General features: G+C 36.0%; 2 protein-coding genes across 3 annotated transcripts in view; both read left to right on the top strand.

Annotated features, from left to right (window-relative positions):
* KIAA1109 (KIAA1109 ortholog) overlaps positions 1–1,290 on the top strand; it is a 176,047-nt gene extending 174,757 nt beyond the window's left edge. Inside the window, exon 87 of the mRNA XM_045552328.1 lies at positions 560–1,290. Within this exon, the coding sequence (XP_045408284.1) occupies positions 560–776 (217 nt within the window). The 3' untranslated portion in view covers positions 777–1,290. The remainder of the gene's footprint in view (positions 1–559) is intronic.
* Positions 1,291–8,839: 7,549 nt separating this feature from the next.
* The window catches only part of ADAD1 (adenosine deaminase domain containing 1), a 35,839-nt gene continuing 22,544 nt past the window's right edge, over positions 8,840–22,134 (top strand). Inside the window, exons 1-5 of one of the 2 annotated variants that reach the window (XM_045552326.1) lie at positions 8,840–9,019; positions 9,786–9,974; positions 12,387–12,554; positions 17,412–17,480; positions 21,126–21,251. In XM_045552326.1, the coding sequence (XP_045408282.1) occupies positions 8,848–9,019; positions 9,786–9,974; positions 12,387–12,554; positions 17,412–17,480; positions 21,126–21,251 (724 nt within the window). In that variant the 5' untranslated portion in view covers positions 8,840–8,847. The remainder of the gene's footprint in view (positions 9,020–9,785; positions 9,975–12,386; positions 12,555–17,411; positions 17,481–21,125; positions 21,252–22,134) is intronic. The other variant, XM_045552327.1, reaches the window with a different exon arrangement.

Here is a 22,134-nt window from a genome sequence, read left to right as displayed (position 1 = left end):
AGCAGAGCTCGCAGCAACTTCAAACCCCTGGGCTCAAGCAATCCTACTGCCTCAACCTCCTGAGTAGCTGGGACTACAGGCATGTGCCACCATGCCTGGCTAATTTTTTCTATATATTTTTAGTTGTCCAGCTAATTTCTTTCTATTTTTAGTAGAGACAGGGTCTTGCTCTTGCTCAGGCTGGTCTGGAACTCCTGAGCTCAAAGGATCCTCCGGCCTTGGCCTCCCAGAGTGCTAGGATTACAGGCGTGAGCCACCGCACCCGGCCCAGATGTCCTTTTAAATGTTTAAGATACCATGTAAAAGGCCTAAAATAAACAGGATGAAATTCAGTAAACACTATTGCTGTGTAGGCTGTCAAGGATACTTAGAATCACACATATATTATTTTTTCAGTGCTACTATTATAGTGAATCCAGGAATTATAGGCTTAATTATTCAAATGTCCTACTGAAAATATTTTCTCGAGTATATTATGGAGGCTTAGTGATGTTCTTGACCTACATTTAGGACTGTACTAGGACATTATACTCCTTAATAATTGTAATTATTATTTTAGATTAATTTCTTGGACTGGAAGAAAGATTGATCCAGTAGGCGTTGATTATATTCTTCAAAAATTGGGCTTTCATCATGCCAGGACTACTATTCCTAAATGGCTTCAGAGAGGAGTCATGGACCCACTGGACAAGGTTCTGTCAGTTCTTATCAAAAAGCTCGGTACTGCACTACAGGATGAAAAGGAAAAAAAAGGAAAAGACAAAGAAGAACACTAAAAGAGTAACTTGATCTGTGAACAAATTATGATTGTGTCCGTTAAGTTTTATTACACTGGAGGGTTTTCTTAGTATAATAATTTTAAATATAACTTTAAAATAATTCTAATTTTGTGGCCATTGTAAGTTTTTAAGTTAACCTGTTTATTCTCATTCCACCATCCTATATCCTATGTACAGTGAAGTACTGCATGATAATGTAAATTTTGTGAAAAACTAGATTAAAATATATAAATCTGCTCTTTAGGGTTTATAATTAATTGTATTATGTGCAATATGATTCCTGCATCTTTAAAGTATTTGCAGAGTAACTGTGAATTTTTTTGTTATTGGCCATAACTTTTAGAAAAAAATCTTGTTGATAATGTGATTTTTGGAGGGTCATTAATTGCTTTTTTTTAATGTAGACTTGTATAAATACCTATTTGTATATAATTTGAGTAATTGTGATATGATTGTATACCACTAAAATATTGTTTGTAACTATTGTAATAAAGTCACAATAATGGTTTCAGTCTGTAGTTGGTTTTGAATCTTTCTCTCATTTGATAGCTTATTAGATGCCCATTCTGTGTCACAGTTACCAAATGTTTTCATAGAAGATGAATACTTACAAAAGTTCTAAAAATTATATTAAAATACTTATATTACAATCAGCCTTCTGTATGTGAATCCATGGGTTCCACATCTGTGGATTCAACTAACTGCACATTGAAAATATTTGGGGGAAAAAGCAAATCCCATAAAGTTCCAAAAAAGCAAAACTTTAATTTACTATGTGCCAAGTACTATGTTAAATCCATGAAGTGACTTGTAGGCATTGTATTAGATATTGCAAATAATCTACAGATGATTTAAAGGTTTGGGGAAGATGTGCATAGGTTATATGCAAATACTACACCATTTTATATAAGGAACTTGAGCATCCATGGATTTGGGTATCTGTGGGGGGTCCTGGAGCCAATCTTCCATGGATACTGCAGGATGAATGTACTTATAAAAATCAGCTCTAGGAGGTTGCAATCAGGGAGAGGCACACCAGAGGATTCAGCAATATTAGATGTTGTTCTGTTTCTTAAGCTAGTGTTGAGTATACAGCTGTTCATTTTTAGTATTATACTATATTCCTTATATATGTATGTATTCTTTTGTGCATATGAAGGTATATATAATGTGATGTATAATTACATATGTACATATGTAATAAAAAGAACAGTAAAATCTAAAATAACACTCAAAGGTAGCTATAATGTTAATAACAAGTCAGGTTGGAAATCTAGCCAAGTCAGTACAGTTTAGAGATAGGGTAAATTAAACAATAAAAACTCCAGAAGAACCAGGTACTTAAACCAAAGATATATATCTAGTGTTAGTAAGAGAATTAAGATTTGCTGTCTAATGTCACATAGCAATTTATTAACACAACTAACACCCTAGTGTTGGAATCCTAATTTTGTATTCTTTCTGTTAGACCATCTTATCTGTCTGTCATCTATCTGATCTCTGAATCTCATCCCTCCAAGCTTGCCCCAATAGTTAGTGCCTACAGGTACATTCATTCCATTGGTCAAGCTTATCAGAGAAGCAAATTCTATGTCTACTTTGGTAATAGCCCACTGCAACCTCAAACTCTTGGGCTCCAGTGAGCCTTCTGCCTCATACTTCTAGTGTCTAAGACAATACTGCCAGTAAGTTACTTCATCAAACAAAGTAACTAAAAATCAGTTGAAGAAATTAGTTCTGTATTTGAGTCCCATTTTAGGTATTAATTCTCTGCTTCAAAGAAGCAGTATGCAAATAGTTCTGAATGATAAAGATTTCCCATGGCTTCCAATGTTATTGATACGACTACCAAAAAATATGACATGTATAAAGTTACCCTAGCTCTGGCACTTATGGTGATAATGTTATAAAAGAAAAGGACAAATTAAATCTGTAACTATCCAAAATTTCTGTAGCTTTTCTACAAAGCATGAGAAAAGTACATTTGTGAACTGCTGGTGGGAAAGTAAATTGGTACAACTCCCATGAAGGACAATTAGGTAATAGCTATTGAAATCACAAAGGCATATAATCTCTTACTGAACAGTCTCACTACTGACTATATAGTACTTTGCATGTGTGAAATAATTATATAAGCATGTGCGTTACAGTATTCTTTGTAATAAATGGTAAGAAACAATCTAAATGCCCATCAATAGAAGACAGGCTGAATAAAACATGACAGATCCATTCACTGGTATAGTGTGCAGCTATAAAAAACAACAGAGATGATCTCTAAAATTTCTTCTTTTTTTTTTTTTTTAAGTCAGAGTCTCACTTTGTTGCCCGGGCTAGAGTGCCGTGGCGTCAACCTAGCTCACAGCAACCTCAAACTCCTGGGCTTAAGCGATCCTACTGCCTCAGCCTGCCAAGTAGCTGGGACGACAGGCATATGCCACCATGCCCGGCTAATTTTTTCTATATATATTTTTTTAGTTGGCCAGATAATTTCCTTCTATTTTTAATAGAGATGGGGTCTCGCTCTTGCTCAGGCTGGTCTCGAACTCCTGACCTTGAGTGATCCACCCGCCCCGGCCTCCCAGAGTGCTAGGATTACAGGCATTGAGCCACCTCGCCCGGCCTAAAATTTATTCTTAAATGAAAAAAGCAAGCCACAGTCAGCTGTCTGGATTACAAAGTTTCTAGGTGGTCTACTTAAAGTTTTTTTAGTATGTACCTTAACCTATTCTAGTAAATTACATGATACATCCAGATAATCTCTAAATTCTAATAACACATAAAGTTAAAGAATTTTGTTCTCCTGTATGTAAAGACTATACTTCTAGGCTCACTAGAGATCTGTGATTTGGAAGCTATTTGTAGTGAAGAGCCTTTTTTTAAAAATCCCCATCTAGCACAAAGCAATACTCTTGTAAAATACAGTAAGAACTATTCAAAATGAAAAATGAAAAAAATAAAAATACTCAGGGACATATAAAATGCAAGCTCAAATTTTTAATTATTAGATTTAATTTTATTATTAAAGCCAAGTGTTCTATCAATTGCTGTAAGAATTTCTAAACACTCTGAATTTCTGTACCTGTTGAAGAGTAACAATTCATGGAGTATACTCATTCCATGAACCACACTTTAAATACAATTGCTTTAGAATGTTCTCCATCTTCACCATAGTGGTGTCTTCTAGAGTTTAATTGAAGAAACCTGATTACCTGTGTCGAGCTGGCCATTTTTTATGCAAATTGATAGTGCCATTCCCAGAATGCTTGTGCCTCCTGCATACAGAACTAGATGCCCACTCACCTCCCTCTGTCAGTAGCACGTATTCTAAAATCACTGAAGGAGAACCTGTATTTTTTTTTCCTTTGGGACTTTAGGCATAGAGTAGCTTTAGTTAAAATTGGCTGACGGATGGCTACACAATCTTTAATTGAGCAATAATAATTAAATTCTGATTTTTGTGAGTTTCATTTGCTTCACTTGTTTAGGCCAGAGAGTCAAGCAACCCAACGTCCACAAAGGCTTTGCACTCAGGTTCAAACAGCTTGTTCAGACAACAATATGAGACAGACCTTTAAGAAAGCTCTCACAGAGCTATCAGCTGTTGGGAGGCATTTTTGGAGTAAGGTACTGTTAAAAAGCACCTAAAAGAGCAAATGCTATCAGGGGGTTATCAGGTGTACACCCAGACGTCTATATGTTGGGGAGTGACATCAGCAGGTAATAACAAAGCTTGGGCTCTCAGAATGAAAACAGGTTGACTGATCAGATCAAGTCACTCACCAAGTGAAATCGCACAAGATAAAAAAGTTGCTAAATTAATTCTCCTTACTAAGCTCCTTTTCCCTGACCTTGTGTTTCCATTTGGAACTTCCATCAGAATAATAACCCAGCTTCTCTCCCTGTACCTTATTTACTCCTCCCCCAAAGTGACTTAATCTGTTTGCTAATTTCAGAAAAGAAAATGAGCTCAGCCTTTTCCACTTTTCACCCTTTCAAGCAAGCCTTCCCACAAGGAGAATACAATTCTGATTTCCTTTCTTGTGCATGCTGTAAGGAGCAACAGGATTTCTCTAGCTTGCACTGGTGAGAGTGTCTATTTAGAAAGCATTCCATTTGGCTACACATCTAAGCCACAGCTTCCAATTTGGAATAGGTAATGAATCTTTGTTTATAGCCTCCATGTTTCTGATACCTGGGTCTCTCAGTTTCAACCTATGGAAAGGAGGAAGCAGATGATATTTATTGACCCCTTAGCATCAAACATAAATAGTAATTTTCTGTTTAAACACTTTACCATTACTGGTCCTGTTTATTTGTTGTTTAACAAAATGAAAATTTACCAACCTTACAGTAAAATCAAGCTGATGCTCAGGGGTTTCACTAGTTTTATCATTACCCAGATACAAAAGGACTTATAGAATGGTGGGATAGCCTACTGAAGATTCAGTGGTTCCTTGAACTGGGAAAGAGATACAGAATACATGGGTCCAGTAACTGAGGCTTGAAAGAGGAAATGCCACCTCTGTTATACCTAATGAGCTCCTTCAAATGTATGCTTTCTGTCCAAATCTACTGGCCAGAGCTCTTAGTATATTCAAGGTATGTTTCCACAGGGGACACAACAGTTAGTTGTACCATTAGAATCTGAGGCTGCCACCTAGCCATTTGGGTTTCCAGATGTCAACTAGTTGAACTGTTAAAAAAGGTGCTGGCTACAATGACAGGTTCTAATCATCAGGGGGAAATACGGTTGTTGCTATACAAAGGAGGCAGGCAGGAGTGTGGTTGGCTCCAAGGTGATCCCTGAAGCAATCTTTTAGTGCTTCTAAATTAGTGGCAGAGTACGTATAGCAACCACCTGCATGCCCATTAACGTTCATCTCTCAGAAACAAAAATTATGTTGGAAGACATTCTTTATGGGGCTCTCACATTTCTGTCTTGCAAGCAAGACACTAATGGCCCTTCATTCAGGACTGTATGTTCAAGGATATTTGTATAGTGAACAATATTAGAGATAGGTTTTCCCCCTAGAGCAAAGGGAATCTTTCCCTACATGTTTGGAAGACAGTGTCTCTATTATAAAAGATTAGAGTTCCCTGAGGACAGACTTCTCCTGTCTCCAGTGTAAAATATCACCTGGTACCATACGTGCTGCCTCCATGGGATTTGGGAACAAGGGGAACCACACAAACATGCTGATGACCATGCTGTGAATAATCAGATTCCTTAGTCTCTAACACAGGACTCTTATGTCTTCTGCCAGCATCCATGAAACTGGGACAGGCTAACTGGAAAGCTTTCAAATAGAGTAAAATCTCAAATCCTTCATGGTTTTTCACAGATTATTCCACTGAATAAGTTTCAATCATCTGAGGCAGTGACTACGGGCAATCTAACATGGAATGGGTGCGTTGGGGGGTAAATCATAAATTCTTACAACAGCCTTGTGATCAGCTGCATAAATGAGGGTTCTTCCACCTATCCAAATTTTCAATTTCTGTGAGTTTTGTGTGTTAAATTCTGTAACAAATATTTACAAGTTTCTTAAAACTTTAGTAGTACTAATTCATATCTGAAATATAATAATACCAAGTATTTACTGGGTAGTAGGCACTACTAAGCTGTTTGTAACTATCTGTTAATATATTCCTCCCAATGACTGTCTATAGTGGATCATATTGTGCTCATTTTGTAGATGAAGAAATTGAAGCTGAGAGAGCCAGGTAACTTGATTAATTTTTTTCAGGTCTTTGGCAGTAGCCTGCTCAGTGAGGCATTCCTTAAGTATCCTATCTGAAATGTCAACTCCCTTCCCTATAAATATTACATATCCTCCTTCGCTGCTTTATCTTCTTAGCACCTCTCACTAACACACTACATAATTTCACTTATTTTTTTCATTGTCTATATCTTACACTAGCTGTAAATAAATAACTGACCTAAGTAACTCTGGAGAACAGAATTTTGACTAGATTATGTAAGATTAAAGAAAAAAGAAATAAACACTATACACTTAGGTAAATTTGTTTTCCACAAAAGTACAGATTAACCAATCTGCAACAAATTTTGGATATTGCCAGATTTCTCATCGTCAAAGAAATCACAAAAAAGGGGGAAAGCTATAATGAACACCGTGTTGGTGGATTACAGCCAAAGGTCCACATATAAACTCATTTTTATATATAGGTAGATACAGAAATGCTGATATCTCTGTATACATGAGTTAGTTTACACAAATTTATTTCCTAGCTCTCTCTTCTGCACAGGCATATAAGCAATGGATACCCGCAATAGCAACAACACGCCTACTACCCAGATCTAACTCTCTAATAAAAGTAACCAAGGTTTCCTGGCCAACTTTAGGTCTGGGGCAGGGAAAATGCAAGCATCTTACAGTGCCAGAAAGTAAAGATACCCATTAAAAAAAAGGGGGTGGGGGCACATGTCAAAAGGACACAGGAGCCAACCTAAAAGAGCTCCCAATGGCCAAAGCTGAAATAACATTTTTTGTTTTGAGACAGAGTCTCTGAACCTTAGAGCGTAGTGGCGTCATCATAGCTCACAGCAGCCTCAAGCTCCTGGGCACGAGTGATCCTCCTGCCTCAGCCTCCCGAGTAGCCGGCACTACAGGTGCGAACCAATGCTCCTAGCTTCCTTAAAAGAATAATAATAAATAAAAAATAAAAACAATTAACCCTTGAGAAACCTTATCCACACAAAAAAGTAGATGGACAATGAAATTTTGTTATAATGATTCCATTCAATTCTTTGGATTCTTTCTTTGTTACATGCCAAAACTCGTTGAATTATTTACTTAATAGTAATAATATTTCCAACAATCTATCCGTTAACACCTCAGTTAAGGGCCTGTTTCAACTTTTAGGGAAGCAAAGAATTGAAAACACCCACACTGTCCCCCCGATTGGAGCCATTTTCTCTCAAAGACGCCCTGTTTTCATGATTGTTATTTGGCTCCACTCGTCAAGTTTCAGAAAGTCTGAGGTGGTTTTTTTCCCTATAAACAGGAAGGACACCGGGAAGGACAAGCCACCTCCACGGGCGCCTTCTCAAAATGGGGATAAAGGGAAGGATTTTCTTGAAACCACCCTCAGGGTGGCCTCCAAGCACCCTGTGTAAGGAGGCCTCAGGAACAGACAACTGCCGCAGAGACAGGGAACTCTCCATACGGCCCTCTGGGAGAACGGGGTTGGGCACCTGCAGTAAGCCAAGAGGCTGCACTGCGCGATTGCTCCAGACTTCAGCAGAGAGGGTGGCCAGGCGGCCCAGGTCCCTGCGCTCGAGAAGCGGGTCGACGTCGCCGGGGCCTCGAACGCGACGTGGAACGTGCGCGGCGTTCGGCGCCTCTTCTCTCAGAAACGCAGGCCGCGGAGCGCTGCAGGCGGAGCGCGGGCGCAGGCGCAGGCGTGGAGGCGGGCCCGGCGGCCACCGAGGCGGTTGGTGATTGGACGAAGCGGGCGTGGGGTCGTGCGGCCGGCACGTACAAGGGCACCGCGAGGCGGCTTTTGAAGGATGCGCCTTCGAGCTCTTGGCTCTCGCGCAGAGCGGCCTGAAGAGAGGTTGAGGCCGGGAGGAGGAAGCAACGGCGGCGGCGGCGGCGGCGGCGGCGCCTGCCCTCCTGCCTAGCCGCGGGGTCCGTCGGAGAGGGCCGAAAGGACAGCCTCGGTGGGTGCGAGTTGGACCAGGACTCGTGAGGCCACCGACGAGATGATTTTTTATTTCTTTTTGCCTGTTTTCCTGACCTTATTCTTGTCTCACCTGACCCCCGGGTAGATTTAAGGACTTATTCGACTGACCGCAGTGCCTCATTTCCCACTTGGTAGCGGGATTTAGGGAGGGAATTCAGGTGATAGGAGTTATGTGCCTGTTAAAACTCACGGAGCAGTCCTGAGATCCTTTTAAAGAGGGATTTGGCTCGAGCCATGTGAATGTGTAAAAAGCCATGTGTGGAAATAGGTTGTTTTTTTTTTTCCAGATTAAGTATTTTTAGTTTACTTAGAATTTTGTTTTTCATTTTCCAATAACTTTATCATGTTTGTAGGTGAGAAAATGTCTGGCAACAATGACTGGTTTCAGAGTTCCCGGGTCCCTAGTTTCGCCCAGATGCTGAAAAAGAACTTGCCAGTTCAATCATCAGCCCAGACGGTGACCACACCCGCAGGATGTTCCTCGGAAAATTGCAGCCTGTCGAATATGGCATCCAAGGTTACGCAAGTGACGGGTACGACTTCTCTCTCATTTGTAATAATGACTCGGTTCCTTAAGATGCTAGGGTGGCCAGAGGTTCTGTTGCGCCTCTGGTTTAAATGTTTCCTGGATGTGTATGCATTTACCTGTGGCCACGTCCCACCTGGAGCTGGGATCTCACTCCCAACACTGAGGCGGCCCATGGAACTCCTCCCCCGTGCTGCTCACTTAGCCATACCGTACCACCTTCACTGTTCAACCCCTTCAAGTTTGTCTTGTTTTTTTGAGGTGAGGCTTCAGGGCAGCACCTGGATTTATACGGGTTGGTATTCCACCCGTCACTTAGCGTAGTGTTAAGTATAAAGCAAGGGCAAAAATTAGGTTGAATTCAGTGTGAAAGGCAATGTAAAACAGTGCATGGGAGCCAGAAACTAGGTTCTAGTCCCAGATGTGCCTGTCTCCATTCTAGGCGTTAGTGATATCATCTGTAAAATGGCTTAGAGGGCCTCTGAAGACCTTGACATCACTAAAATTCCATGATTTGTTGATCACTGAATAATGATATGACCTTTTTTCCAAAATATTTTTAGTACTCCAAGAGATGCGAGCAATAACCGGCTGTGCTTGTCATGTGTGCCAAAATTGTTTAGTAGAAACTTAAGAAAAACATGAGACTAAGAATGTAGGGTGACTAAATGTATGTGGGACAATCTTCTATTTTCAGAGAGGATTTAGTGCTTTTGCTCTTTTTTGTTTTTGTTTTTTTAACCAAAATGACCAGCATAAACATTTATTTATAGGTAGTTTTCCAGAACCATTGCTTTCCAAAGGTCTTTCATCTGTTTCGAATCCCATCCTTCCTCCAAAAAAAATACCTAAGGAATTTATAATGAAATACAAACGTGGAGAGATAAACCCTGTGTCAGCCTTGCACCAGTTTGCACAAATGCAGCGGGTTCAGCTTGACCTTAAGGAAACAGTAACAACAGGCAAGTGAAAAGTCATTTGGTTATGACGTTACTAGAAAACATTTTCCATTAAAAGCAGACCATAACAGTGGTGCTAAATTTGGTTCTTTCCCTTAACATTAGGGTTAGCTAACTACTTGTATGTTTTGACAGGTGTACTTAAGAAATTTTTATATTCACACTTTAGCCTTTTGAGCCACTGCAGATAACTCTCACAGCAATTTTATAATCACTGAATTGTAATTTTTTTCAGCTAAACTGAAATCTGTGTCACAGATTATTTTGGGTTGTAAATATTTCTTGTACAATAAACATGTTTTTGTAGAAATGTTAAATATTCAGACTATGATTATCTTATGAGGATTCTGATATGCTGATGCCTAAGAAAAATTCGAGTCAAATTTGGCTTCTGAAATTCAGGGATTAGATGTGAAAAGAGCATTACATGATTGGTACTGTATGGACTTGTTTGTTAGCATTTTCTCCATTCTCCCTTAAGCCTCACAAACAGAAGAATCTGTTGCTATGTTGTGCCTTCAGATGGCTACAGGAGTACATATCAGTAAAATGCAGGAAACAGTTTCTGTGGTCTCTTCACATTATAGCCAGTGATTAGGAAGAACTTTAGGAAAATGAAGGAATAAAAGAGTAAGTACTCTTAAGAGGCATTGACAGCTTAAGAGTATGAGTCAAAAACAATCTTTTTAAAAAATCTTTATGTGGGTATATGTACGTGTGTGTGTGTACACATACACAGAAGTAGTTTGATTTCATTAATTTTCCTGATACTCATTTTTGCCAGTAGGGATCTCAAAGCTAGCATCTTTGCAAAATAATTTAAAGCTATCAGTTTTAGTAAAGGTTGTCCCAATATCATCAAGTTTCAGTCTGTTGTTTTGGATGAAATACCAGTAGACTAACAGGTGATAAAAAGAGGGTCTTAATGTAGAAGGTGGTGATTTCTTAATGTAGAAGGTAGGTTTAATCTCTATGTAACTAGTTAGCTTTCCTCCGTTATTTTTGGACTGCCCTTGGAAAATGTAAGCTATTTGGTCACCGGAAAAACAAAACAAAACAACAACAACAAAAAAAAAACAGGGCAAATCTTCACTGCTCTGAGCAAAAACTATTCAAAAACATAACCCATTGATACTTATTTTATGTTTAGAGTATAGCTGAATATCTGATTTAGTAAGTTTGATAGTAAGACTAGAGTGTCAGTATTTTTAAACTACCTCTACATGTGATTTTAATTCATGCTAAAGTTTGAAAACCTGGATTATAAACAGGCTGAAGTTTAAAGGCTCAGCATTCTGTCACAGAAGACTTATTAACAAATTTGATGCATCTTATACATAAGAATCATCTGGGCCACTTGTTAAATATACAAAATGCTCTCTGGTTTAGTAAATCTGGAGTGGAACCCAGGTGATCATGAAGGAAGAAAATTGGGGAAGCTTAAGGTCTTAGATGTTGGAAGGAAAGCAGTTTACCCAGATGCAGTCAGGACTTAACATGTAAAACCTTGATGTATGTCTTAAGAAAAGCAATTAATCTTATTGTGAATATGTATGGAAATAGTAGGTTTTATGTGTAATGACATTGTACCTAGCCATCTGTAACCAGAGTGAGACTTAGGTTCCTAAAGGCCTCCTAAAGTCCTAACACCAAAATGCAACTTGAAACAAAAATCTTTGACCTGTAAATTTAGGAGATGAGTCCTAAATTTCACCAGGCAAATTTGAAAGCTAAGCAAAAATAATTGTGTAAAAGTAATCCTGTAGGAATCTTGAATGACCAGACAGACATTCAGTTTAATTCTTTAGTATTAATCTTTTTTAATCATTGTTTATATTTTCATTTTCCTTCTGTGCTAGCCAGCAGCCCCACCCCCCAAGCTTCCCTAAGCTGTAATGGGTTGTTGATTTGCTTAACATAATCCCCTGATGGGTACACGAGATTTCTTCAAAGTAATTCCTTATGTTCTGGTTACTATAAAAGTATTAGAGCAATCCGAGGATGGGAAAAAGTTAACTTTTTTTGTACTGAAATTTTAAAGAACTGAGATATTACGTACAATCTCCACACTTTACCTTTCGTTGGTCATTTGATACATATTTGAGTGCTTACAATTGCCAGGCATTGTACTAGACATTCACTGTCACCCCATGTATGTCCTGTATTGTAACACTGTCCCTATTTTTCACACTGAATCTAGAGCCAGCCTACCTACTGGAATCCTCAGAATTAGTTCAGAGACCCATCGCCTTTAGTTTTAACCCTTATTGGCCCTACAAAAAGACTTATAATTAGTATTTCTAAAGTAAGTAGTTTCCCAGAATTTTTGTACTGAAATGTTTTCCTATATACAGACATCATTTTCAAGAACATACTGTGAATTACTAAAGCATTCATTTTGAATTCTTTTTCAAGGTAATGTTATGGGACCATATTTCGCATTTTGTGCTGTGGTAGATGGTATTCAATACAAAACTGGACTGGGACAAAATAAAAAGGAGTCTAGATCCAATGCAGCAAAATTAGCTCTTGATGAGCTTCTTCAATTGGAAGAACCTGAACCAAGAGTTTTAGTAACATCAGGTAAATACTCTTGATTATAAGGTATTTATAAAATGTATCATTTTCCGGAAGGAATCTGAAAGATCTAATGAGTTACTTGGCAACTGCAAGATAGAAGTTGCAGAGTTTAAATAATTTCTTTCAGCTTCTGTCTTCTGATTAATAGTAGTTAAAATGCTCTTGCATATTTTAACACTGAAAGATATAATCATGTTGCTAAACTGTCTAATAACTTGTCAGATTGTTAATGGGTTTGAGTCCTGAAATGTGGTTTTCTCTGTAATTTATTAGATTCTTATCAGGCACTTAACACTCTACATTTAATACTTAGAGGTTTTTAATGCAATTTTTGCAAAATTTGCCTGTGTTAAATTCAGTACATGATAGACTGACTTGAGAAAATAGCCTAAGGTAGCATAACAAGTAGGTTAAGAGAACAAACTCTAGAATTAGATTGCTCAAGTTGAAATATTGACCCTGTGTGGGCAAGCTGTTTGCCTACTAAACGTGTTTCATTTAAAAAGTTGGGGACAATGATAGTAACTACCTCCTATGGTTGTCTTTAGGATTAAATAAATAATAAATGCAAAGCCCTTAAACCAGTGCCTGGTGAATAATATACAATCAAATAATAGTTCTTATTAGATATTAATCAATTTGAAAAGTGTTAGCATTATTATGTTAGCAGTTTTTGCCAATATTCATTTTGTGTTGGATTATATTTTGTTTTACCATAAATGAGGCAACTTTTAAAAAGAAAAACATTTAAATTTGATTTAAGCAGTGACTAAAAATACTTTTTAAATACAAATCCTCCATTTATTCTATTACTGGGGTTTTTCTTTTTAGTCTTTTAATTTTAGCTTTTCTTTCATTTTTTTCTTAATGCTTTAAAGAGTCTTTATGTTCTTTCTGTAAGTTTAATTCTTATTTCATATATTTTTGATGTTTAAAACCATTTAATAATTAAAAATGATTTATTTTGCCACATCTTATAAGTTTTGATATGTAGTCTGTCTCATTATTTTTCAAATAGTTTGTTATACTTTGGATTTAGTAGGTACTTAGAGAGTATTTTGTTTATTTTCATATTATTTTCTGCTCACTATTAACTTTTAAGATTTATTAATATTTTAGGGCCTGTTATGATTTTGGTAAATGTTAAGTGTTGGCACCATAAATGCCATTTTATCCTTATTATAATGCTTTGATTTGTTGTTTACATGTTATTTGACCTACAAAAAGCAATGATGCAATTATTTTACTTTGCTATAAAGTGTACCTTTTTAATTAAATATAAAATTACTCCTGTTGTCCTGTTATATGTATATGTGTGTATGTACATTTGTTCTTAATCTTTTTTCTAATATTCCTGGTGCTACTTCTGGTTAACTTTTGTTCGTCCAGTGTTTTTGACTATCCTGTTTTTATTTTTTTTTTATTTTGTTTTTTTGTTTGTTTGTTTATTTTGAGACAGAGTCTCGCTCTGTTGCCCAGGCTAGAGTGAGTGCCGTGGCGTCAGCCTAGCTCACAGCAACCTCAAACCCCTGGGCTTAAGTGATCCTCCTGCCTCAGCCTCCTGAGTAGCTGGGACTACAGGCATGCGCCACCATGCCTGGCTAATTTTTCTGTATATTTTTAGTTGTCCAGCTAAATTTCTTTGTATTTTTAGTAGAGATGGGGTCTCGCTCTTGCTCAGGCTGGTCTTGAACTCCTGACCTCGAGGGATCCTCCCATCTCGGCCTCTCAGAGTGCTAGGATTACAGGCGTGAGCCACCGCGCCCAGCCTTTGTTTTGATTTTTTAAACATAAAATTAGGTTGTTTTTGACATAAAGAATATTTTAATAGAAGAGTTTAATATTTGCATTTATTATCATAATCATCTGATAAATGATTTTGTTTCCTTTTTTCCTCTTTTTTGTCATATGGACAATATTTGACTTTTTAAAAAATTTGGAAAGTAATGACTTTAATGTAGAAAGAAACACCTTTTTAGCATAAAGTCAGTTTTGACAATTTTGAGTCATATTTTATCATTTAATAATTTTGCTAACCTTATCAAATTTTATGTTTGTCCATCATTTATTCAGTGTTATGTACTATATCATAGTCTGGGTAAACAAATGCTACCCACCTGGAGTTTAGTGACTAGTAATTTATTCAGTTTTTTTAATGAATATATCTTCACCTTTCTAGCATGTTTAACAAGTTAATGTGAAATGCAGAACCTGTAATAAAGAATATTCTTAAGACATTCCTTCAATTAAGAGAAATCCTTTATGTGCAATTATTTTATCAGCTATCCACCCACCTCAGTATACTATATCTCCATTGATTATTTTTTTCCCGTTTCCTTCCAATCATAATCTGCAGTAGAATCAATAAATCTATGTGTTTGAGAATGTGCTATGTTCCAGGGATTATGGTAGGTACTGGGACTCTAGAATTAAATAAGACCTAACTGTCCTTTACCTTCTGAGAACTAAAATACTTTGTTGAAATTAAGTTAAAACGTATCTACAGAATTTCCTGAGCATCTAATTTAATTATCAGAAAAATATACTGGTGATTGGTTTCTCATCATAAATGCTTTTTCCTTAAGGCTTTTCAAAATGTTTATCTAGGGCTAGCAAATGCTTTGCCTAGTGGTCTACAATAATCAGTTTCTAAACATCTATGTTTTCTCTTTTGTGAAAAGGTAGCATTTACTCATCTCTACTGCCTCCACTTTTATTATTTTCTCCCAAACTGCCAACAGTGCCTTCGTTATAACTAAAAGTTCTTTAGTGACATATTTTCTCTTGGTCCAGATCCTGGAAATAATATGATAAGGTCATCTTTTCCCCTATAGTGAGCTATAGTTTCTTCCTTAATTTGTTCTAGACAGCTGGGTTTAAAGATTTATTTTTCTTATGAAAGGATATAGAAGAAAGATAAGGGTTGAATATTTGTTTCTTCTCTTGGCTGTCTGTTAACCTTACATTAGTTTTTCTAGTCTTTTCCTTATTATTTATATCATAAAACTTAAACTTTAGTTTTTTTTCAAAATCCTGAACTCATCACTGTTTCAAAATTATTTTTCATGTATGTCTTTCATATTTTATCCATGGTTTTTTAAGTGTCATTTTTTATTAATAACTGTTTAAAAACCTTTTTTGCTCTGATTTTAAAGTGCAGTGTGATTAATGATACTGTGCTAAGTTTTGAAAATCTTTAACACTTGACACAATGATTTAAGAATCTGATTTCTAAGTTTATTCAAATAACTTAATCATTTAAATATTTTAATTGTAAAAGACACATAACATAAAATTTACCATCTTAACCATTTTAAGTGTATAGTTCAATAGTGTTAAGTATGTTGACTCTGTTGTGCAACCAATACCTAAAACTCTTTTTTATTTTGCAAAACTGAAATTCTATACCTATTAAGTAACAACTCCCCGTTCTCCTTTCCCCCAAGCCCATGGCAACCACCATTCTACTTATTGTCTCTCTGAATTTGAGCATTCTAGGTACGTCATAAAAGTGGAATCATACAGTTTTTGTTTTTTTGTGACTGGCTTACTTTACTTAAGATAATGTCCTCAAAATTCATCTATGTTGTAGCATGTGTCAGAATTTCCTTCCTGTTAAAGGATGAATGATAGATATTCCATTGTCTATAAATTCCATATTGTGTTTATCCATTTACCTGTCAATGAACACTTGGGTTGCTTCTACTCTTTGGCTATTATGTATCTCTTTAACACCTGCTTTTAATTCTTGGTGTTACCAAGAAGTAGAATTGCTGGATCATATGGTAATTTTTCAATTTGCATCACTACTATACTGTTTTGCATGATGGCTACATGCACCATTTTACATTCCCATCTATGGTACACAAGAGTTCCAATTTCTCCACACCCTTGCCAACAATTATTTTCTGGGTGGTTTTGTTTTTTGTTGTTTGGTTGGTTGGGTATTATTTTGTCTCCTGGCCTCAAGCCATCCTCTCACCTTGGCCTCCCAAAGTGCAACAATTATAGGAATGAGCCACCACACCCCACCATCTTGTACAGTCTTGTTTTGCCTATTGAAATTATTTTTACATAATAAATAGGATTTAGTATCTTTAACTTTCCTTCCACTTGAGCCATACTTACTTGAGTAAATGGAATTAAATCTTTGAGTTTTGAAAGTTCTGCTTATCTAAAGTCCAGAGTGTATATATCTAATTTGAGTTAATATTTCCTTTACTAATGTGAGCCCTAAGCTGATATTATCACTTTATTTGTTCATTTCTATATATTCAACCAGTTTTTCATCTTACTCAAAATTTAAGTCCAGAGGAACAGTTCTATTTACTTTCTTTGTCTTTATAAATGTTTCTTAAGAAAGACTGACTAATTGATGCCTTGGCTTCTAAAGCCTCTTCATTTAAGCTTTCCTGATCTCTTTTGTCCTCTGGTTTAATGTAATGTTCTTTTCTTGTTTTTTGTATATTCCCTAACTTTGGGGGACCAAATTGGAAAGCAGTTGCGAAGAATGAGACTACAGGCATCAAAACCTTGGACATAGCATTCCTCTAGAAAAATAAAATAGTAAAATAGTGTTAAAATGATGTTTTTTTACTTACTAATTTTTAATACATTAATTTTAAATATTTTATACAGTATTGTAAATATAAAATTGTTTATAAGAATCTAAGATAGAACTTTACTTTAGCTGCTTTTCAGCATTTTGCATCCATTAAACTGCAAGCTATATAGTATGTAAGATTAGGAAACCCAGAAATGTGATGGCTTACAATTGACAGAAATATACAGAAAAAAATAATCATTTTTGGATTGCTGTTTCATTTATGTTTCCTTATATTATTTTTGTTTTTCTTACAGGTCCTCCTCCTATCCCTGCAGAACCTGTTGTTCCACCTGAACCGGCATATGTTTCAAAAGTACATTATGGTAGGAAAGTCCTTCATGATGTTCTGTTTTAGAAGAGTAACCCAATTACAAATTGTAACATAATTAAAATATGCATAGATATGAAAATATACATTAACATTTTATCATTTGAACCTTTCACATGTCTCCAAAGAGGAGAATTTCCTTCTATATGCTAAAAATGAGAGAAATAAGGAATGAAGAAGAAAGCTTGAAGAAAGGTTTTTTTTTTTTACCAAAAGGAGATGGTTCATCAGTTTCACATATCTGCTTCTTTGAGAATTGTTTGCTTTGGTAGGCTTTTCATTAGTGAAAACAATGGCATTCTGATGCTTGGTAGTCATTTCATGCATTCATTTCAGATAATCTATTCACTTTCTTTTAATGGCAGTTATTTGTCACTCAAGCCCAAGAAAGCCACTACTTCAGTTGAAGGTACTAGTTGTGTGACCTAGGACTAGTTACTTCTCTGTGTACCTTTTTCCTCCATTTATAAAACAGTCATTCCAATGATTACCTCATAGGGTTATTGTGAGTATTAAATGAATTCATACATGTAAAATACTTAGATCAGTGTCTGGCACACAATAGATGCTCACTAAATAGTAACTACTATTATTTTATTGTGACATTTCATCACATTCAACATGGTATGGTAATTATTATGTACCTTTCCTTTTAGATTATGAAAGGTATGGAATATTCTTAATTTCTACATTGACTACATAGTAGGCACATTTCATACTTGAAAGTTTAGAGTATTTGTAAAATTAAAACGAAGAAAAAAAGGAGCTTTTCTTCCTTTGCATTTTCCAGGCCTGGAGATTAGGATTTGAAAAATTTTATGTCTGTTCAACCTTGGTTTCCCATTGTCTTTCTAAGGCTTGTACATTTGTGTGCTTGCATGCAGTCAAAGGACCAGACCGGGGAAAATAGGCACATTCAAGACAAAAATCCACCGATAGTTAGATGTAGTCTCTGGCCTGATAGTTGTAAGAATTGATGAACAAAAGGGCCAAGAAGGATCAGTCCTGTAGCAGTGATCTCCTAATATGGGAAGAGGCTCTTGTCTGTCCTTTCAGCCTCTGTGGACATTTTTCATGAATAATGGGGTAGAATCCCAGGACAAGGACTGACAAATAATATAAATTGCTGTTACCCAGGAAAACAGGTGATAATCTGTGATAAAGATTGTGTAGTTAAAAAAAAAAAAAGAGTAGAGTCATGTTTTGTAGGCTCAGGTTTATGTGTCAGACAAGGGAGAGCAAATACCATTCTGTAAACTCACAAGTAAAAACAAGAGTTGGATGTTAAAACTTTTCAGGAAAAAAGATTTGAGACCCACAAAAATCTCCTGAACACTTCCTCTTGGACCAGTTGTAGAGGTAGTCACTATTTCACAACCTGTCTACTTTGCTACATGTTTCTAATTGGACCATATCTTCACTAAAAATAGTGCTGTTTATCTCTGAAGAATTCAGATTACTCATAATACCAAATATCACTTGAAATTAGCAACTTGAAGTCAAAGAAATGGTAACTGACATTATGCATGTCATGTTTTTATTTCATCCTTCATTTCCAATAATTTGTGAGACTATTCCCTCAACAGCCAGCACACGTGGGCAGGGAGAACAATATTGTGCTTGTTCCTCATTCCTTTACACACAAGAAAAGACACATTTAGTAAGATTTGATTATATTCACAATATTCATTATTTCTTTCAGGATTAAACTAAGATCAAGAGGTATTGATCTGTATGTGGTTGATTCCCACATGTTCTTTATGATATTCCACAGCAGAACATTTTCTTGCCACATATATGTCAAGATTAGTTCTGTCAGCACTAATTGCAGTGTACTTTTTTATTCTGTAGCATAACACAAAATAATTGCTTAACTGTAGAGGACATTAAATAAATTATAGTACATCCATTCTATGAAACCAATAGGAAGAATGAACTAGGACTAATGTCCACCTTTGATGTCCGAGACCAAGTAAATATAAAAAGTAGTGTTTAGCATGCTCCACTTTTTATTTTTTATTTATTTATTTTTTTTGAGACAGAGTGTCACTTTGTTGCCTTGGCTAGAGTGAGTGCTGTGGCATCAGCCTAGCTCACAGCAACCTCAAACTCCTGGTCTAAAGCAATCCTACTGCCTCAGCCTCCCGAATAGCTGGGACTACGGGCATGCGCCACCATGCCCGGCTAATTTTTTTTTCTATGTATATTTTAGTTGGCCAGCTAATTTCTTTCTATTTTTAGTAGAGATGGTGTCTCACTCTTGCTCAGGCTGGTCTCGAACTCCTGACCTCGAGCAATCCACCTGCCTCGGCCTCCCAGAGTGCTAGGATTACAGGAGTGAGCCACCGCGCCCGGCCCACTTTTTATTTTTTACAGTAATGTATGTTTATAAATTGTTTCTCAAAATAGCCGTAAGAAATTGATAACAGTGATTGCATCTGGAGAGGGAAACTTCTGAATGTATAATTTATTTCAAAATTAAATGTAAAGAAATCATTGAGTAGAAAATTTTTCTCCTGTATCATGAGTTTTTGATGACAAACAAAGCCAGTAGTTCATTCTGCTTCCTCTGAGAGCTTCATTTTGTAATTACAGAAAAGTACAAGTTTAATGGGGTTACAAGAACATGTAAATGAGCTAACTGAGATGAGTTGTACGTTAGCTGAGACTAATGTCATACTTTTAGCATTAATGTACGTTTTAGAAAGTAATTATTAAGCAGATAAAAAGAATTTCTGTAAAAATTATGATTAGTTATACATTTCAAATATACACTATGCATGAGAGCAGAATTGTTTCATTGATTTTTTTTTTCCCCTCTGAAAATATTAAATGGACTGCAAACCTCTTGATAGACTACCAGCAACCACCATGAAAGATCAGGAACCATCAGTGGTTTTCAACCAAACTTTGAGAAACACTGTATTTAAGTGCATTAACCTCATTCTGTAGAACAATGATTCTTCACGAGGGATACACAATCATTTATAAACAAAGCAACAGATTGCCATTGCCCTACTCTAGAATCTCAAATGCTATCATGTTTAAAAAAAAGAATCCATTGTAACTTTTGATGTATATTGTTGGTAATAAACTTCTGTGGTAATCCCAGTTACTTAGAATGATCTTCATTCTCTTTCAAAGTTTGGAATTTTTTTAGTGGGACCATGGTACTATGTGAAGAGTCTAAATGCTTAGTGGTTTGTGGTGGTTCTGTGGGGCAAGTTAATAAGGGAGTGTATTTTGAGTGTCACAGTGATTGGGGAGGATTACTGGGATTCAGTGGGATGCTGGTCATCTTGCAATGTGTGGGACAGTCCTGTTATGCAACAAACAATTGTCTTGTGTCCTGTATGACTTTTGAATATCTTGTCAGATTAAACTTTACAAATACAAATCAGTAGTCCTGTAATATGTGATACTGACACATCTATTTATAAGAAGTTATCCAAAACGGCTCAATAACTTGTGTTCTTTTAGAATTGAATACTTTAAAATTTCAATCATGACATAAAATATAAATTTGTTTACATATGACTATAAATTATTAATTAATTTGATTGTAATTTTGTAATAATAATACATCTCTGGGAGAAAGCACAGTGTTCTTCAAATTAATATTTTGATTATTTTTTTCTAGAAGGGAGACATATTCAGTATGCAAAGATTTCACAGATTGTAAAAGAAACATTTAATCAACTAATTTCTAATCATTCAGAATATCTGAAATGTAGTAATTCATTGGCTGCTTTTATAATTGAAAAAGGTAAGTCCCAATATTTGGAATGTGTTATTTTGTAGAAAAACTAATATCTTAAAGGTCTGAATTATACTCTGTTAATTTTAGTTGACTATCTTTGCTCCATTCTCAGTGGTCTTACATTGATTTGAAGTGGCCTTTTCTAGTAGGTGTGGGTCATTAAACACAAAGGTTCTCAAAGGTAGAGATAAAGTACACTGACCAGAAACCAATAGAGAACTGCAGAATGGTAAAAGCCCTAACATTTTTAAACCTTAACCGTGATAGTACTGCTATCCTCCTGAAATGTAATCCTCATAACAAACATTGAGAGGGTGGCTGTAAAAATTAGTATCTTTTCTTCATTTTCAAGTAAGAAAATATTAAAATATGGAAAATCATATTCTTGTAGACATTATAATGATTCTAACTACATTTTTATCTTTTGTTTACTTTTTAATGTTCTGGCTTGATCCTTAGTTAAATGAGCCTTGTATTCATCTCTGAATTACATATTATAAATGATACAAAAACAATTTGAGATTTGGTTCCTGTTCTTAAGGAGTTATTGTGATCTAGGTGGGAAGAAAAGATATATACACTGGTTGAAAGTATAAGATGATAAAAATTAAAAATTATTTTCTATAATGCAAAAATGTATGAGAATTCATAGATAGGAGAGAAATGATAGGCTTAAAATGTTATGGAAAAAGTGAGACTTAAGCTGAAAGTTTAAAGGTTGCCAAAGTTTGGATAAACACAGGAAAGGGAAGACATTTTGGTGAAGAGAAAGGCATGATGGAAGAGAACAGCAGTGGGAAAACTGTTTATGGGACAGTGAGGTAAATTTATTGCTCCTACGCAGTCTATGTACAGGAGTAATGCAAAATATAGTTAGATTGATAAAATA

The sequence above is a fragment of the Lemur catta genome, chromosome 5, assembly GCF_020740605.2.
Source record: "Lemur catta isolate mLemCat1 chromosome 5, mLemCat1.pri, whole genome shotgun sequence".
Taxonomy (NCBI): Eukaryota; Metazoa; Chordata; class Mammalia; order Primates; family Lemuridae; genus Lemur; species Lemur catta.
Note: the sequence above shows the minus strand (reverse complement) of the source record. Positions and strands in the feature narration are given on the sequence as shown.